The 18,029-nt window shown below is 30.8% G+C and overlaps 1 protein-coding gene across 1 annotated transcript in view; it reads right to left on the bottom strand.

Moving 5' to 3' along the window:
• LOC123698951 (thrombospondin type-1 domain-containing protein 4-like) overlaps positions 1–18,029 on the bottom strand; it is a 93,703-nt gene that overhangs the window by 22,093 nt on the left and 53,581 nt on the right. Inside the window, exon 7 of the mRNA XM_045645786.1 lies at positions 17,884–18,014. Within this exon, the coding sequence (XP_045501742.1) occupies positions 17,884–18,014 (131 nt within the window). The remainder of the gene's footprint in view (positions 1–17,883; positions 18,015–18,029) is intronic.

Here is an 18,029-nt window from a genome sequence, read left to right as displayed (position 1 = left end):
TTTTTTTAACGTATCTTCAAAATGTTGTAACATTGATCTGACGATATAAAAGTGCTATCAATATGTAATCTGTCAAGTACCCTATAATATCGTTTATCCATTTGTATAATGTAGCATACATACATTATCTATATTACAGACAAAAAAAAATCATTTACTTTATAAATTTTCTAAAAAATAGTTCTTATAATTTGTTATGTACAATTTGAGCCGCAAACAAGTACATGCTCATTAAAAAGTACAGTTTAGAACAGCAATATTATAATTTAAAATTTCATGGCCATTAAATTGACGTGTAAATCATTTTCTAATTGAAATGGTCATATTGTAAAAGCTTAACAAGGTATTGCTAAAATTTCACTTCACCATTCAGCTTTTACTATTAAGATTTTCTGTCAAGATAACTGAATTTCTAAGACAAATGATTTCGCAGTATACAAAATAAAGAATTACATAGGTAAGGAACGTGGAATAAATACACATGTATTATTAACAAAAATGGCAAGTCCAATCAAACTAGGTGGTCCGCACGTGAACGGCTTTAATCAAACATTAAATCGTCTCTGATGACATATATGACAAGCGGCTACATCAAACGACAAAATATTTTACGAGTTAGGTCGGAACAACATGCCATAAACGTTTCAAACCAACAAATTGTACTGATGATTTTGCGATACTCAAAGTGAATTAAAAGCGTAATGTCTAATGAAATTTTTAATGTGAGAAGATTACTAACGGATTTAAAAATAAAATATAGTTCGATTTTATTCGATTTCAGGGATTAAAACTTTAATACAATTAACTTTATAATTAAGAAGATATTGTAAGAAGATATCGAAGCCCTCAAGGTGCTCGTATTCCAAAATCATGTGACATAAATACAATTTACAGCGGCCTCTTTATAATGAATTTTCCTACAAATATTTACTGAACTTATTATAAAAGGAACGCTACATTTACCTTACGAACGTAAATATAATACGGCGTTATTTGATAATTTTTTTTTGTCGACAAAGGCTTCTTAAATTACCACATTATATTCATAAATGCGGCCTATTTTGACGTCAAAGTTTTATACTAATTATAAGATATACGTTTGTATAGACAGAACGTAATTTATTTGATTAGAAATCTCGAGTAATTTATGCGATTGAATTTGAATTACAAGATAATCACAATGTTCTCGATTACTACTGAAATGAATATCATTACAAATGTAAACTGTTACATCATCAATGGTAGTATTTATTCAGTATAGTAGGCCCTTTTCTTGCTCTATGATTTACTCGTGTAACCTACTTACCTATTCTGTGGCTTGATAAAAATTAAGTAGATAAACTGATAAGGACCTGCGATGACATTGGACTGCAACCGACCTTGCTGTTCATTTACTTTTTTCTAAATTGTCATCTTTTTACTTGGTTGTTCACGTACGACTCCGGTCTCTAGATTGTTAACGAAAGTTAACAGCATGCAATTATGAGAGATATTCTTTACAAAACAAAATTAATTAGTACCTATTTATAAGTTATTTTGTATTATAAGTTGTTTTATTAATTTAAACAATCACTAAATGATAACTGAATAATTTTAAATTTTCTTCGTTTGCATATCGAAACATTACTCAAAATTTCAAAAATAAGTCACAATGAAAACATAAAACTAACCACAAATAATAAAATAGCAACAGAATGATTAATGGAGAGAAATCTATTAGCTAATGTATTTATACATCTTAAAAGTTTTCTCCTTGGTCTACTGTAGGCTTATAATATATGGCGTATATTAATGAACAGCCCCATAAATTTCATCCATGAAACATTTTTATCACGTACAACACGCGGTCGCTTCGCTTTAACACAATTCGGTGAAATAAAAGAATAATTTAAAAGCGTGTTAAGAGTTAATCCAGTCATAACAGAAGGACAAACGACACAATATGTCGTATGTTTCATGTTTCACTACAATCGTGTTTGACAAGGCGATAATTGGTCAAGTTTATTCGCTTGCTTTATTGCGTGCCAAATGTGTGTAAATTTTATTACGTTCAATTAACTAACAGCTAAATATCACGGTTTTTGTAACATGTGTACTTTGATGAACGAGTTTTATATTTGAAAATATTTACGAGCTTTGTAAAACATGATTTTCACAGATATTACATACTCTCAGAGAAAAGATGATTTAAAACACTTCACATTAGTCCGTTGGCTGTATGCGATCACGCTTTCGCGAGAACAAAATTAAAACGCCAATCAAGCGTTTTGACAGTTCCGCATTTTCGCGCCAATTTTCCGGATCGCGCGGGAGAAGTCCGGTCGGGGATAGACGATGGCGCGCTCGCGCGCTCTCAGTGTGAACTGTGCGGCGACCACCAAGCGCCTCATCTTACTACCTTACGATTTACGAGCGTGACGCACTAATAATATGCCTCTTGATGGGATAGGTCACATGCCATCATTTACATAAACCGACTAAATATTTTCATTTTTTTATAAGTAGGTATGTGACATGTCAAAAATACAATAGGAACCTCTTCATACCCTATTATGAAATATTTCAACATAAGGCAACGCGCCGCCTAGATAATATTATTATAATTGACCCAGTTTCCACATAAAGTGTACATTACTGTTGAAATTTCTTATTTAATTTTGAACCAGAATTAAAAAATTTCCACTTTTTCTTTATTTAAATGCGAAGGTAAAATAATATGTAATAAGTTTTTGGTTAAGAGCTCGTGGTTTTTCTTTTAATTGTTATTTGTGAATAATTTTGATGGTAGGTTAAATATGTGATCTCTCTGAACGAGATAAGAAAAACCAATGTAGAAATGTCGAATTAATTTAAATTATTCCATTATTCATTAATTTGTATGTTTGACCCTTAATCAATACCTAACCAATGGAATTAAGAAAGTTATATTTTGATCCGGAAATGATCAAGGACGCTCTTCAATAATACCTACGCTATTGTGTAACTCTATTTTCAAATATTTGACCCTTTGGACAAGATTGGCATAATCTTGATAAAATCGCTGTTATTATAAAATTATTTCGTAATCTAATGCTATAAACATAATCATAGACATTGGTTTTCGCCACCGTTACGCATAAATTATACACTCATAAATAAGAGCTAGTTAGTAGTTACGTTGTGATTTTAAAAAGAGGAAAGACACATAAATATTTAAAATACTTAGGCTTAAACAAAACATTGATAAATAATAGAATTTATATTTCGAATTTTAATTTTAACGGTTGTTACATTTTTTTTATTATTAGGTCGTCTACTTATGACGATGCGATGGTATCAATCCGCAATCGCAAACGTGAAGCAGGATTCACTTATATTATGTAGTAGGATTGCTACAGCAACAGAAAACACACAACTTGGTTTATAGTCTAATATGAAACCCTCTTTGATACCAGTGTGACCTAATTCAGTCTGAAACATGTTCGACATTCCTCTTATAAATTTAACATGTCATTAAACATCAAAAATAAACCACACCAAGGCAATGATTTATATCTATATTCGGCTAAAAACTAAAAATATCGGCACATCTAATTCGCAAGTCATACAAGTCGCATTTGAAAGCTTTTAAAAATATTTCAAAGACGCACAGAAAACTTTTATAAACAAGACATTGAAAGGCAATTATCATAATTGATTAATTAACTATCCACGATCCACTTCACAATCAAGATGATCGTTTAATCACGTGACTTCACTTGTCTATCGGAAATAGTGATATATAACAAAGACTAATCATTGCTGTATGAAAATAGCTCATAATAGTGGTGCGGTAAAATCGAGTATTGTTTGGAATTGGCAGGTCCACGTGTATCGGTTCGATCGATGCTCGTCATAATATTGAAATTAAATGCATAGACACAGTTGCGGGTAAATGTACGATAAAGGTTTTCAGATAACTGCGATTTGACGGACAGGTGTAATTAGCCTCTCTATCCGCTACTAGCAAATGGACTGTGATAAGGATGTAGGCGACTGAGGCATCGCTACCCTTTTAGATATTGAGTGATATGTTAATGTAGATAGGGAGTGTCTTGTTAGATAAATTCATGAGTAAAGTGAACTGCACGAGTAGTTGTTATTGCGAAATGACGAAATATTTGGAACAATTTTTTGTTTTTTAATTCTATACTTCTTCTAGGTAAGTATTGATATCTAATAAATGGGAAATGGGAATAGAGGATGTCTACTATGGTGACGTCAATATTTATCCATCTTCAATATTTTATAATGATGCAACATGACAATGCTCTAGACAGACAGAAATGATAAGACCATTCGTACCATAAACTGGATAGAGACTAATACCCCAACCAATAAAGCCGAAATTGAAATATTTATCCCAACCGAAGTCTATAAAATTTCTGCAAGCTCATGACTTAATCGCATTGTAGCTCCGAACGAACATAAACCGCAAGTGAAACGGAATAATTCACAAGACACATTATTATATATTCAGCAAATTCTCGTCGTTTCTCAAATTCTAGTGTCGCATCAATAAACAAACAAACACAAGGCTGTTACTGTTTACACTATTATTAGACAAACGCTAAATGTTGGAATTTGCGAAAATTTCAGTGATATATTATGCAATTCGGTGCCTGATAAAAGTGTTGATTCAGTGCATACCGCGTTCTAATTGCTGCCACAGGTTACAATGTATGCTGAAACAAACTACCTATACTTATACGTGCAATGGATTGTCTAAGTCTAGTTTTTTGTATTACGACTAATGCCCTAAATACGAACCTGAAGATATAAAGATGTTCAAGAGACACGCAAACACTACGTTTACGTTCACTACGCTAGAATAAGAAAACTTTTTATAGGAGTCTTTGTCGATAACATACTATGATAATTTTTCTTTTTTGCTCATAAGCAAAAAAGAAAATGAGGTAGCACTTGTAAATTTGATTAATAAGCTAAGAAATGTGGGGCATTTTCAAAATTCAAAGTAAAAATCAATCCAGCTGAGTTAGCCTAACTCACAACGGTATTTGAAAAAATATTTACAAGAATTTGAGTTATCGGTTAACTACACGTCGTGTTTGCACTAAAAAATATTTCAGGCTGGCGCCAGATATCCGCTGCAATCCCTTACAAATTTCGATACTGAAATTCATATTTTTAACATAAATAAACATATTGTATCGCATCCGCCGCATTGTTTTAGATAAATCATCGATTTTTTCTAAATTCAGGACGCGGCATGAATACTTACACGGTCATAAAATTTAATCCATATTGGTAGGTGAGAATTTTTGTAAAATATATTATTACGATTCAAGAAGCTTACAGAATGTTTTGTGCTACGAATAACATTATTTTTGCGTATATTTGATAAAATGTTATGGCAAAATGGAGTTATCTTATAGCTGTTTTGTTTTTCATTAGCGGTTAATAAATTACACGATTGCGTTTTCAAATGATATTTTATTTTACCGACATTAACATTATCTGGAAATTAATTTATTTCTGCTCAGTAATGTGAAGTCCCGTGTCCCCGTAGTGGGGTAAGGGGCAGATGCATTATGCATACATCTGTTTCACTGATCGATTTTCTTTAGGGACAAGTAGGTGATCAGCCTTCTGTGTCCTACCAGACCGAGACATTTTTTTTTTTTTCTGCTCAGTAGCCATCTTATAATGATTTACGAATAAGCAAAAAATCTATTTACACAGAATACGAATTAATAATTAATTATTTATGGCGGTTCGTCGCTTTGCGTACGAGGCATATAAAGTGAGGTTTCCCAAAAAAGGTTCTATAAAGCGTATGGTTACTTCATAAATCATTTTATGTTGGTTACGAAATTCGGCCTTTTCTCGGAGACAGCAAGACCACAACTATAAAATATGGCTGGAAGAGAATATTATTCTGAGCTAATTTCTTTGTTCTTTTGATGTGGTGATAAAATACGGTACGGTTTCGGTTTTTACTCTTGTAACATCATCGTATTAAAATAATGTTGTTGAATAAAAAAAAATTAAATACACATTTGAATAAGTAGACAATTGATTTAAGTATTGTTTTATGTATTTATAAAAATTCGCTACTATTCTTACAAAAATGTGGTATCACATAATATAATAGGTATTATGTTATTTTACTAAACATTTCCATACCCTATCTCTAAAAATCTAGTTGATACGTTCTGGTAATTGAGGTATAAAAGTAAATAGGAAAAATTATGAGTCACCAGCCATACCAGCAAAAACGTAATAGTAATAGCAAGTTTTTCATAAATTCTAAGCGTAATGAAGTCATGACATATGGCATCTACAATAGACACCATATTGGAAGTCCCCATAGATGGCACATTGAACCCGAAGCCTTGGTTGGAAATAGTCTAACGAATGTTGACATGAGACCACGTAAACAAATTTATTTAGGGCTTATCTCGATTCTAGCGTGAATACACAATGCCGCATTTTTCTTCTTAAAATCAGATGGCCATCCAGGTGTGGCGTGTTTGGTCTTAAACGTAAATAAGAATGTACGTAGAAGTTTTTTGTCATTGTTCTGAAATAAAATTACACGTTTGTACGTTAACAGACGTGAGATATTAAACTACAATAAAGAAACTGAATCAGTCTCCAACAAGAACCTATATACGTTTAGATATAAATAATTTTTGTTTTAATATCCATAGATTCACTCCGCAAAATTAAGATGAAAGCAGTTCTTTTCAAAGCTGCGTTATGTGTAGAACGTGTTAATTTTCATCTATAAAATCAAGGAAATACCTATTTAGTACCATTTAATCGTTATATTGTATGCACTTGATACACGATACGGCACTAAATCTTCCAACAAGAGCTGAGCATCTCACCCCCAGCCAAGATCAGTGTTAAGTGTTACTAAATAAACAGCTACTTTTGTTCACTTTAAGTGGGTTAACAGAAAACTAACAATGTATGTTCGCAAATCTTTATTTTCTTTAACTCATATTATATCTTATATTTCAAAGTAATATTTACTCAATCGTTCAAACAGTTTACTTGAAAGAAAAGCCGTGATGTCAACTTAGAAATAGCAAACCTAAATTAGTTTTTACAATACACGGTGGTAATAATTTCAAGCAGCTTAGAAACATCTATTTTAATACAGTTTTTAATAGTTAAACCACTTCAAACCGACAATGAATCTAAATGTATTTATAAACACTACGTAACACGTTGCGCCGTTTAATAGAGAATATTTATTAATAGCGCATGTGTATCAAATGATTTATTTCAATAATTATGTGAATAACATCCGATAGGAATGTTAAGTAACACCGCGTGCGTTTGTTCGTGATTCAGATGATTATATTCGGTCAATGCGCTAACTCGGCGCCAATGTATGGGATCATCGTCTATGCTCTATGATAGGGAATCTATGTGAACCGCCCGCGTTATGGTTCAGTTGAGAGGCAACTGGGATCCTTACATCATACCCATTTGTCACTAGTGGGCTATTTATTTTATGTCGCAACGGCGATAAATCTTTTGTGAATAACTGCGCTTTGAAATATCATAAGTAAACAGACGTTCAACAATTTTTCACCATAACACACTTGATTTACAAAACGTAGAGATAACAATTCATCCGCGATAAATTCATTAAACGTGAATGACTAAACGTATACAAATTCGTAAAAGCGTACAATCATCTCCTGGAATGTCGGAACGTTAGTAATTAATTTTGGCAAGTGCTGTACCTACTTTATTATGTGTAACGAGAACAGATATGTTAATAAGGTTTCGTTTTTATTCATGTTCTATTATAATCTATGATAAACATTGTAAACGTCATAAACAGGATTTTAATTTAAAAGATGCTGGCATTAATAAACATTAAATCTTAACGATATTAATTTTCATTTAAAGTATACATATTAAATGCCTTTAAATTTTATTGCTCTGTATGAATGTGTTGTATTGATTAATACAATATTGATACAAAAACTAGTTAAACTTGAATCGATCGAAAGACACCTTGATTAATAACGTACCAAAAATTGGATATGTCGCCGAAGGTAATTAAATGATCAGAAAAACTTGGTTACGAAGCGAATACCCTTGTCACATTTTTAGATGTCGGAATTCGTTCGTAAACAGTGTCATCTGTCACAAAAGTCTTGGAATATGTATAATTGGCGCGTTATCTGACGCCATTTGTTATCTTATCAAAAACAATTCTACATTTGGTGCGATTGCATTGCGGAGAAAAACAGAAAATATTCCTAATTTCCACGTCTCATTGCCAATGTCTGTTTCTGGTTTTTGGCTGCACTTAGCAAGAGTTAACTATGTCTTTTAACGTCATACAAGCCCCCAAGTTACAATTATTTCATTTTGAAATTGCCTTATGCGAAAAAATTTTTCGTTTCAAAATTGAGCCAAATTATTTTTTAGTATTGTAATTTACGATAATATGTAAGAAACATTAAATACAGGAAAACAAATACTTAAGTAGGATATACGTTAAAACTTACGAAATAAATCGGAACACAATTGAAACCATCAATTGAGCCGTTCAAGCTGAGAATTCGTTAGACACCGTATAATTCTATTTGCCTAGTTAACCGATCTATAATTTTATGCAAGTCTAATAGCACAGTACTTATGAATTTGATTGCGAATTTGTCATATCGGGCTTGCAATCTCTTGCTGTAATCTTGTGGTCACAAATTATATATCTACTGTAAATAAAGTGGTACTGGAGCTTATCAGAAGTGAAAAGCTTGATCTTATTTATGGATTAATACTTAATTCGATTTATATCGCTTGTAATGATTGGCAAGTGAATAGATAGGTTTTATGTTGTTATAGTTTTATGAATTCAAAATTCAATGGGAATGGATAAAGTCGATTTTAATTTAGATGCTTATTAAATTCAGAGATCCATCTTTAGAGATTTTTAAATATTAATACCTACATATCTACAAATATGTCTTGTTTTTATTACGTAGTTGCATACTAAATCCGCGGTGTTTGGAAATGAAAAATGTTCGTAAACATTTCACTGGAATTTGCATTTTTCAGGATAGAAGTTGTCTTGCTATCAAATTTATTCATGTCCTTTCCGCCATTACCGCACACTAACTTTTGCTTTTATATCAATATTTGTGATAAATTATGATAGTTAAATAAAAAAAGTACCTAGATAATTAAATATTTACTTCCCAAATTTATTTGTATACTAGTACAATTATAAAATAATAAATAAACATAAGATTTACTGATTATTGCAAAACATGCATGAATAATAAAATTCAAACTGAAACGTATGTTAAGACAAATACCCTTCATGGTCATTTGCTTAAATATATTTTATTTGCTTATTAATAAATTCGGAGCTCTCTACAAATATGTGCACAATATGTTTTTAACAAGAGGGTTCGAAACATTTCAAAAACGGCGGACATAAAGCAAATAAACAAAATGTTTGTTTCGTAAATAAACATCGGCACAAAGAACGTGTTGGGTGGAGTTCATCGTAAAATATTGGACGTCGGCTTTCACATGTCAGTTATTTTCAGTTGCCAATTTTGTGAATACCAAGGAAATTACTGGACTTTCGGTGCTGTGAATTTTAAGGATGGTATTTACAGCAGATTCAGATCAGCATTGATGTGTGGAAAAATATTGTGTTATTTTTCATTTATATTGCAATTATTATTTATTTAATAAAAAAAGAAAAATAGTTTATTTCGTTTCTAAATTTTACACAATAGGAGGAAGGCCCTACTACTACTCCAGTAGTAGGGCCCTCCTAGTAAGTTTAAGATAAAATTATTTAATGAACAATTATTGATGAAAAATAGAAACAGGTATATATATAGGCTTAAGAGATTTTAATGATTTAATTGCAACAATTTTTTGTATCGACTGATCAGATCAGATTCAACTATTATTTCTAGAGATCGGAAAATTTTAAGGTACTTAGTACTTAAGGTACTTTAATATTTGCATGATAATAATTTTCAAAATGCATTTTATAATACTTTCCAACCAACCTCCCACTTCAAAATATAAAATGTTGAATTAGGTTGACAGTCATTAAATATGTTTGTAACGGTAGCCAGGAAATATAAGTAATGATTGATAGTGTTTGCACATTTAGTATGGATTACCTTTATCTAAAAGGCCCTTTAATTTATGAAGGTTTTGACGTAGCTTACAGATTAAACGATCATGCCTAAACTCTCATATGATATAATGTGTATGACATAATACATGTTTGTTGTTATTTGTTATCTATGTTTTCAGGTAAAATAATTTAAATGTGCAGTTTTTATAATATAATAATGCAATCTTTGCTAGTAAATACTGAAGTAAAACCTATTTATCTTAAGGTAAATGTTGAAATTGAAAATCATTATTTTTAAGAAAATTACAGATGTAAAAAAGTATACTTAGGTCTATTTCCGACACAACAAAGTATGAAACTATAATTATGTTTTATTTCCAATAAAGGTAAGTATAATAAGTATGAAGGCATATTTTGTAGCAAAGCAAGCGGGGTTAGTAGACTGTACTGAATATATGACACATGTTATCTAAATTATCTACGATAGATTGGAATGTATGGAATTCAGTTATTACGCATGCCTTACAATTTTCCAAGTACATACTTACTACTAGGTAACTAAAAATTCGGTATTAAAATAATATTTTAATATGTACCTATTGTAAGTCTCTGCTGAATACGTAATGAAATAAAGAGTATTCAAATATAATAACAGTTATATATGAAATATACAATTATTATTTGCAATTAAAAATAAATAGATTTTCTTAATAAAATAATAATATACGAATTTCACGAAATTTCTCTTTAGTAAATCCACACAAATCTCTGGAAATTTTCATTACAACTTATTTATTTATCCTGCTGTAAATTTGAGAAAGAAGCCATATTTTCTTTCCTTTTAAAAGTTTTAATGACACAGATAGGTATGTCACGATATTTTATTTATTTTCATCAATTCAACACTATGCAGGTATAAAATCTGCAATGTTACGTGCACAATGTATTGATACTTGCATCTTTTATTCAGACTTTCATTATTATGTGCAGCGGAGAGAAGGAAAAATTCTCGAAACACCGCCTCGAACAGCGGTGAATATTTGCCAATGTATTTCTAGAAATAGAAAATAAAATAGGTAGTAGGTATGTAGAGAAAATGTCCAGTAAAGTAAACATTGCATAATGACAGTATGAATATTTTATTGTTAGTCTATTAATTATATTCAGCTTGAATTCTAATGTTAAAGAGAATAAAAAATAGAGATTTTTTTCATATGGTTTTGGTACGGTCAGAATTTTATCGAAATACTTCCGTTGTTATATACTTATAACAATACCGCAAAGAGTACAGCTTTTAATTGCTTATGTATAAGGTATAACTTTCAGTTCATCGTAGTTTTAGTACCTTCTTATATAAATCAAAATCAAACGGTAATTTATGGACTGACCAAATTCCCCTGGCCCGACTATGAAGCTATTCAAGTTCTCTGCCTAGGCTCATTATATCCATTTATCGGGTTTAAAGTATAAAAACTGCTATTATACAAAGATTATTGGATCCATGTTAACGTTTTATATCGATATAACAGGACCATTACGTGGTCTATCATCATTTAACGAGCTATTGATCTTTTTTATGGAAGTACTTTTGCTTTTAATATTGAGTGAATTTTATAACACTGTCCGGTGATTTTAGGGTGTGTCATGTGTGATTTAGTGATTTTTATGAAACAAAAGTATACTAATCTATTTATTATTAAGTACATTGCGAGTAACGTTTTCAAAAAACGTATTATATTTTAATTTCCTTGACAGAATTATTGAGTGAATTTAAATGTCAAATAATTTTACTAAACATTTAGGAAAGTATGATATTCTTATGGTAAACTAGCTTTCCGCCCGCGGCTTCGCCCGCGTTTTCATAGAAAACCCCGCATAGTTCCCTTTCCCGTGGGATTTCCGGGATAAAACCTATCCTATCTCTCAAGTTGGATCAAACTGCACATGGTGTGTGAATTTTATTATAATCGGTTAAGTAGTTTAGGAGTCCATTGAGGACAAACATTGTGACACGAGATTTATATATATTAAGATAGAGCAACGAAATAAAAATAAATAAACACGGAAAGCTACTCAAAATATTTGTGAAGATACAGCATAATTTAACATAAATATTTAAGATATAACTTTTTTTAGAGCAAAACCTTAAGTGCCCTGAATCTACATTTAACAAAGTTTTATACAAACTGGATGTAAAAATAAACATTGAGTCTCATTAAGGAACGAATTTAACGTCTAAAGGAAAGTTTTATATTAATTTAATGAACTGCGAGATCAAGTGAGCGTCAAGACGGTAATTCACCAATTAGTCTGATGGAACACTCACGATTTGCGTTCGTGCACACATAAACACGGGGTTCGAACAAAACTAATTTACGCGACTTGATTGCTGTTTTGATACCGTTTTATTCTAGTACATTGTTTAATTAATGCTTCATAGCTATCGCGCGAATTAACGACTGTTAACTAATAAACGTTACAATTAAATAATAGTAGACAAAGAGTTGGTATTTGGCACTCGCCAAATATGTTACTTAGGTATTATCATCTAGTTCATAAATCTTAATTGGTTAATTAAAATCATACATAGGTACGACGCGTCACCACAATTTTTAACAATACAGACCTTAGATACAGACTATGAATCAAAGAATATGAATCAATCTAATATTATTATAGATCTATATTAGTATCATAGGACACTACACAGACATTAGAAGACTATGTTAACTGTATGAAAATATTAGAAGTTTAACATGCATTATTATTTATTAGTATTTTTAGAAGGGTCGATTTTTCAATGCTTGGATAAAACTTATCCGTCCAATAAAGTCCAATACACGATAATATTAAAATGTCACGTAAACTGTCAAATATGGGCAATTAGAATACGTTTTTAAAATGGTAGTTTTATACATTATTCGACGAATAAGTTTTATCCAAGCATTGAAAAATCGGCGCTAAGTAGTACATGTAGTACATGTATGATAATAATATTAATGTCATAACATCTAAACTATCCCCAAATAGCTATTTCTACGGTAAGTACAGACATAATCTTAAATGAATGCTATTATTTCTGCAGCAGTATTTATTAATGCAGTATGATAAGCTTAAGACGTTGTACCGTTGTCCATCTGTGAATTAACGGTGCAGATTTAAGTAGAAACAGCAATGAGTAGCATTCTAAGCGAGACGCTTGTAGGATAGTCACGTTTGTTTGTTTGTTTGTTTATATAGAGGGATGATGGAGATCTTATGTGAAATGCGGTGGAGTAAATGTAGGAGCTTTATTGCTATGTTTTAAAATTAATGCTTGATTGTTTATTGAACTTAATTTACTTAAGTTTTTGGTACAAATATGTTTCGGAAATTCGCAATTTGTTTCTGTTAATAAATATAAATTAATAGAACCTTTCATAACCATGGTTTGGTTATGTGGCCATTTTTACTTAAATAAAATATATATATATTTAGATGACATTCACCATTCAGATTACGTTTATATATTAAATAAATAATATTGTTTCACTTTAAAATATAATATGCTACTATATCTAGTTATAAATCAATATTCTCATTGACGTGTTTGATGAATTGATTCGTGTCGGTAGAACATATCAGTTTCTAAGCAAATCAGTTATATATTAATTTACTTAACATAATAATGAATATAAATAAATCACTTTAAATTGCATTTTAAGGGCCATATTTTTACAGTTATTGTCTATCTTTACAGTATATTTAAGAAAATATACCTATTCAATTTTATAATAGTGTTTTTATTTCAAGAACGATGTTATTTATTATTTGAACATAATAAAAATAGAGTGAAATAAACATTGGTTTAAAATGTCAAAATGGAAAACGATATAACTTATAATTATTATCTCACTGGGGTCGGTAACTGTCGAGAAGAATAAGTATAATTTTTATGATTTTTAGACGTCTATACTAAATCTCACATCTCGCAGGATGTTTTCTCTCCAAGTATTAATATATAAATGCCTTGGGTTCCATTAGACGCAGCCAAGTGGTGTTCAATCGGAATGCCGACTTGTCATTACAGAGCAATTAATTTGTCGTCCCGATACCAAAGATGTCATTATGCGATCTACAATTCCATATAAATTCATTAGTATTACTGCTTATTCGACTTCCTTTTACATCATAGTGTGATTAGCTGATGGGCAGCTTTCTTTCGTCATGTTTATTATACGATTTATGTTAATAGTAGGGAAATTGGTATTAGAGGTTTTATGGTACCTATAGCTATCGATTACTAGATCTAATATAAGTGTAGTAATTTTGTTGTTTCTAACATTTTTTATTATTATACGTATGTAGTGAGTTTTCATTGTTCCAGATAAGAACGATTCCAAAAATACACTTTTTTTAAACAAAGTGAAATTTAGTTTAAGTTTTCACGCATAACATGGATTTAAAATGATACTCATAAATAATCTGAAACATTAAGTAAATAAATCGTAAACATGAATAAAATAGCAATCGATGACCATTGTTAGTATCGTAAAATGAAATTACTTCATAATAAAGCAGTGGCCATAAACATTGCTTATTTGTTATACTTAGAGAACAGTTTGTTGTCATTACTTAAATTTATAGGCAATAAGTTTTAATGCCCATACTCCATAGGTAGTAATTTACACTCGCGCACACAGTAATTAAAGATCGGAAGCAAATTGTGAATAACACCATAAATTATATCAACACGTATATATCAAGATACGAATGTTATTAAATATATTTCGTTAGCGATTCGAAGCCCTAGGGCTATAACGGGTCCCTGTATTGGTATCGTTTGACAGTTATCGTTGAAAATTGCTAGCAATTGGCGTCGAAATCCCGTAACCAGTTTTAGTTGAACTGCGGCTCGGGAAAATGCATTTTGATTTCCGAGAACGGATTCGAATGTATGGGTCTTTGGTTTTGGCTTTTCTGAAAATTGGCGACTTGCAACGTGTTTACGTAATTTACATCTGGCAATGACTGTTCTGGAAACTTTATCTACAATATTTATTATAATGATAATATAATAATAACTACTTATTTAATTTTAATGTAATGTAGGTATCTACTTTGAAATTACACATGTTACATATCTAAGTCATGGCTCATGTGGTCACTGTGAGAAATGTTCTATGTGCTCAGTATTTTAATAATTTTAAAACTGTTAGCATAATTTTTAATTTTTCTTCTTTTACTAAGGTGTTTATTATCAAAGAAACCTTCAAAATCATATAATTTTAATAGAATCCGGTTTGATAAAATACTACAAAAGCGAACAGAAGCTATTTAAGAAGCCTCAGTTAAAAAATAAAAATCTACAATATTAAGTGCTCAGTGAAAATAAATAACATAAAACAAAAACTTTCCACATCAGAATCTTTTTAGGATAATCATAGAAATTTCTTCGAGGTAGTATTATATTGGCAAGGCAGAATGTAAATAAATTCCTCATTTATTAGATAAATCCATACACTGCAACATGGGGAAATTTTAAAGAAATTGAGGATAGCATTAACAATCCTCTACTCGAGGACAAGTGATGGATCAGCACCGTAGGCTATAATTGTATGGCCACTCCGATGTCGTAATTCAAATTTATTTAAAGTGGATTAATTTTATTGTACCTCTCAGATTTATATTTATAGATCATGCAATACGTTATTTGGGTTGGGGTTGGGATTATTAAAATATTTCTAATAATATTAATTCTGCCAAGTATTTGAATTAGGTACCTACCTAATTACTTCTTAATTGACATTTTTTCTGATATTTTGTTATGAATTAATGTACGTATGTGCATAGATGTATAAATATTTTTCGTACACGCTCTTTAGCGTTAATACTTTAGAAATTGAATATTGAAAGGGTTCGTTCAACTCAATATTTGATCGAAGTCACGGACTTAAAAAAGTCTTAATATTTTTTTCATTTGAACATTCCTTTACCAACCGGGGTTTTGAAATGTAGGATCTTAGAAGGTACTTTATACGTAATTACCTTTTATTATTCAAAATACGCGTATTTAATGGCCGTGCTATGTGAACAGTTCTAAGTTAACGCGCGTGCCCCCAGCCATGCATTATCGGATACGGGTTATGGACACTTACTTTGTCTACTTATATTTTCACTATTTATTAAAATTATTTTATTTTTGTATGAAAATATGATAAGTGTAGGTATTTTTATTATTATAAAATGGCACTTCTACCGAATATATTAATGAAGGTAGATAAAGTGATATATTTCCCAATAGCAACCTAAAAGTTGTTTATGTGGCTTTCAAAACCAAGCCTGAAGCAAATTAGTTGCATATTTTGTAATAGACATTTCATAGTTTTATGATACTTATATGATAATGACTATCCGCGCCCCGCGGCTTCACCCGCGTGGCTTCGCTCCTGTTGGGCTTAGCGCCTCGGTAAATGGCACAGGTAATTGGGCTATCTAACACCGAAATAATTTTTCAAGCCGGACCAGTAGTTCCTGCGATAAGCTTCAGCTTTATAATATTAATACAGTTTTTTGCAACCATGCTTTCAATTGCAACTTTTAAAACGATTAAAGTATTTATCCCATATACTTATGGAAATCATTTCATTATTAATTATATCTTGAAAAATTATGCATTAACTGCAGTAAATGGTAGGCGCCTCGAAAGCCGACGTGGTCTTACTACAAGCTTGGAGTAGAACAAATTACGGTGTTTTAATAGACATTTTCCTGTTTGAAAGTGGATCTATTAGCAGTGGATTATTCGTGAGAATATACGTACTTTATTAAGCTATAAATTGTGAACAATTTGCGGGTTTTTTGCAAATTGACTAATACGGGATTTTTATTAGAATAAAATGGTTTTGTTATAAGGATACGTTTTTGTGAGACGCAATTGTCAGATTTTATTTCGTTTCATATTCATAATAATTAATAGATCAGTATTTCTTCAATAATATTGGTACCTATAGGCACATATAAACTGTTTCATTGTTCATGACTTTATTATACTAGAGTACCTACCTACTAGACGTTATTTTAACAAGTAGGTATTTCAAACGGCAAACCCAATCAATTCCTTTGATATTACAATGTATTATATTAAATAAAATATTATACAACTTAATGTTTAGAAAACAAGATCATCAGTTTTGAGAAAATCACATATGTAGGCATACCTATAATCAAATAAAAATTTGGGATTAAAATATATTGCTATATAATATTTATTATTTATTATATATTAAAATATATTGAGAATATTATAGGTATACTATCAAACTTATACTCCATATTTTCTTCTTCCAAAGTTTTTAATAAATTACGTACCTATAATATTATGTAGATGCAAAGATGACTTTTTATTTTCTTCGCGTAATATTAATATTACAATCTGTCATCAAACAATAATATCAATAATATTAACTGTGATAATAATATTCTAAAGATCACATTCAATACTAGTACCAGCTACTGATCACTAGATGTCGCTGTCACGATAATTCCTTTCAGTTTTCTGGGATCAGAATATCATCACGAAATACGCTATTTTAAAAATAAATACTTAATTCAGATTCAGATGATATAATATTTGGTTATTTAGGCTATTTTTGCAATTTTAAAATTTCATAAATCTATCAATTTAGGCAAATCTTCATAGTAGGTACCATAGTACTTCGATCTCTTCTCCTATTCAACGTTAAGTATTAAAAATAGTTTATCACAATTACACCAGGTAAACTTACCTTACACGACCCCTGCACACATATAGCTCTGAAGCCGGGCTTGGTGCAGGGTGTCCCGTCGGCCACCAACGCGAGCGACGCGTAAAACTGCTGCCCGCGCGGTCGACAGTTCAGTGTGCATGGTGCGTTACCTGATAATTAATAAG

The sequence above is a fragment of the Colias croceus genome, chromosome 17, assembly GCF_905220415.1.
Source record: "Colias croceus chromosome 17, ilColCroc2.1".
NCBI classification, from domain to species: domain Eukaryota; kingdom Metazoa; phylum Arthropoda; class Insecta; order Lepidoptera; family Pieridae; genus Colias; species Colias croceus.
This window is presented reverse-complemented; position numbering and strand designations above follow the sequence as displayed.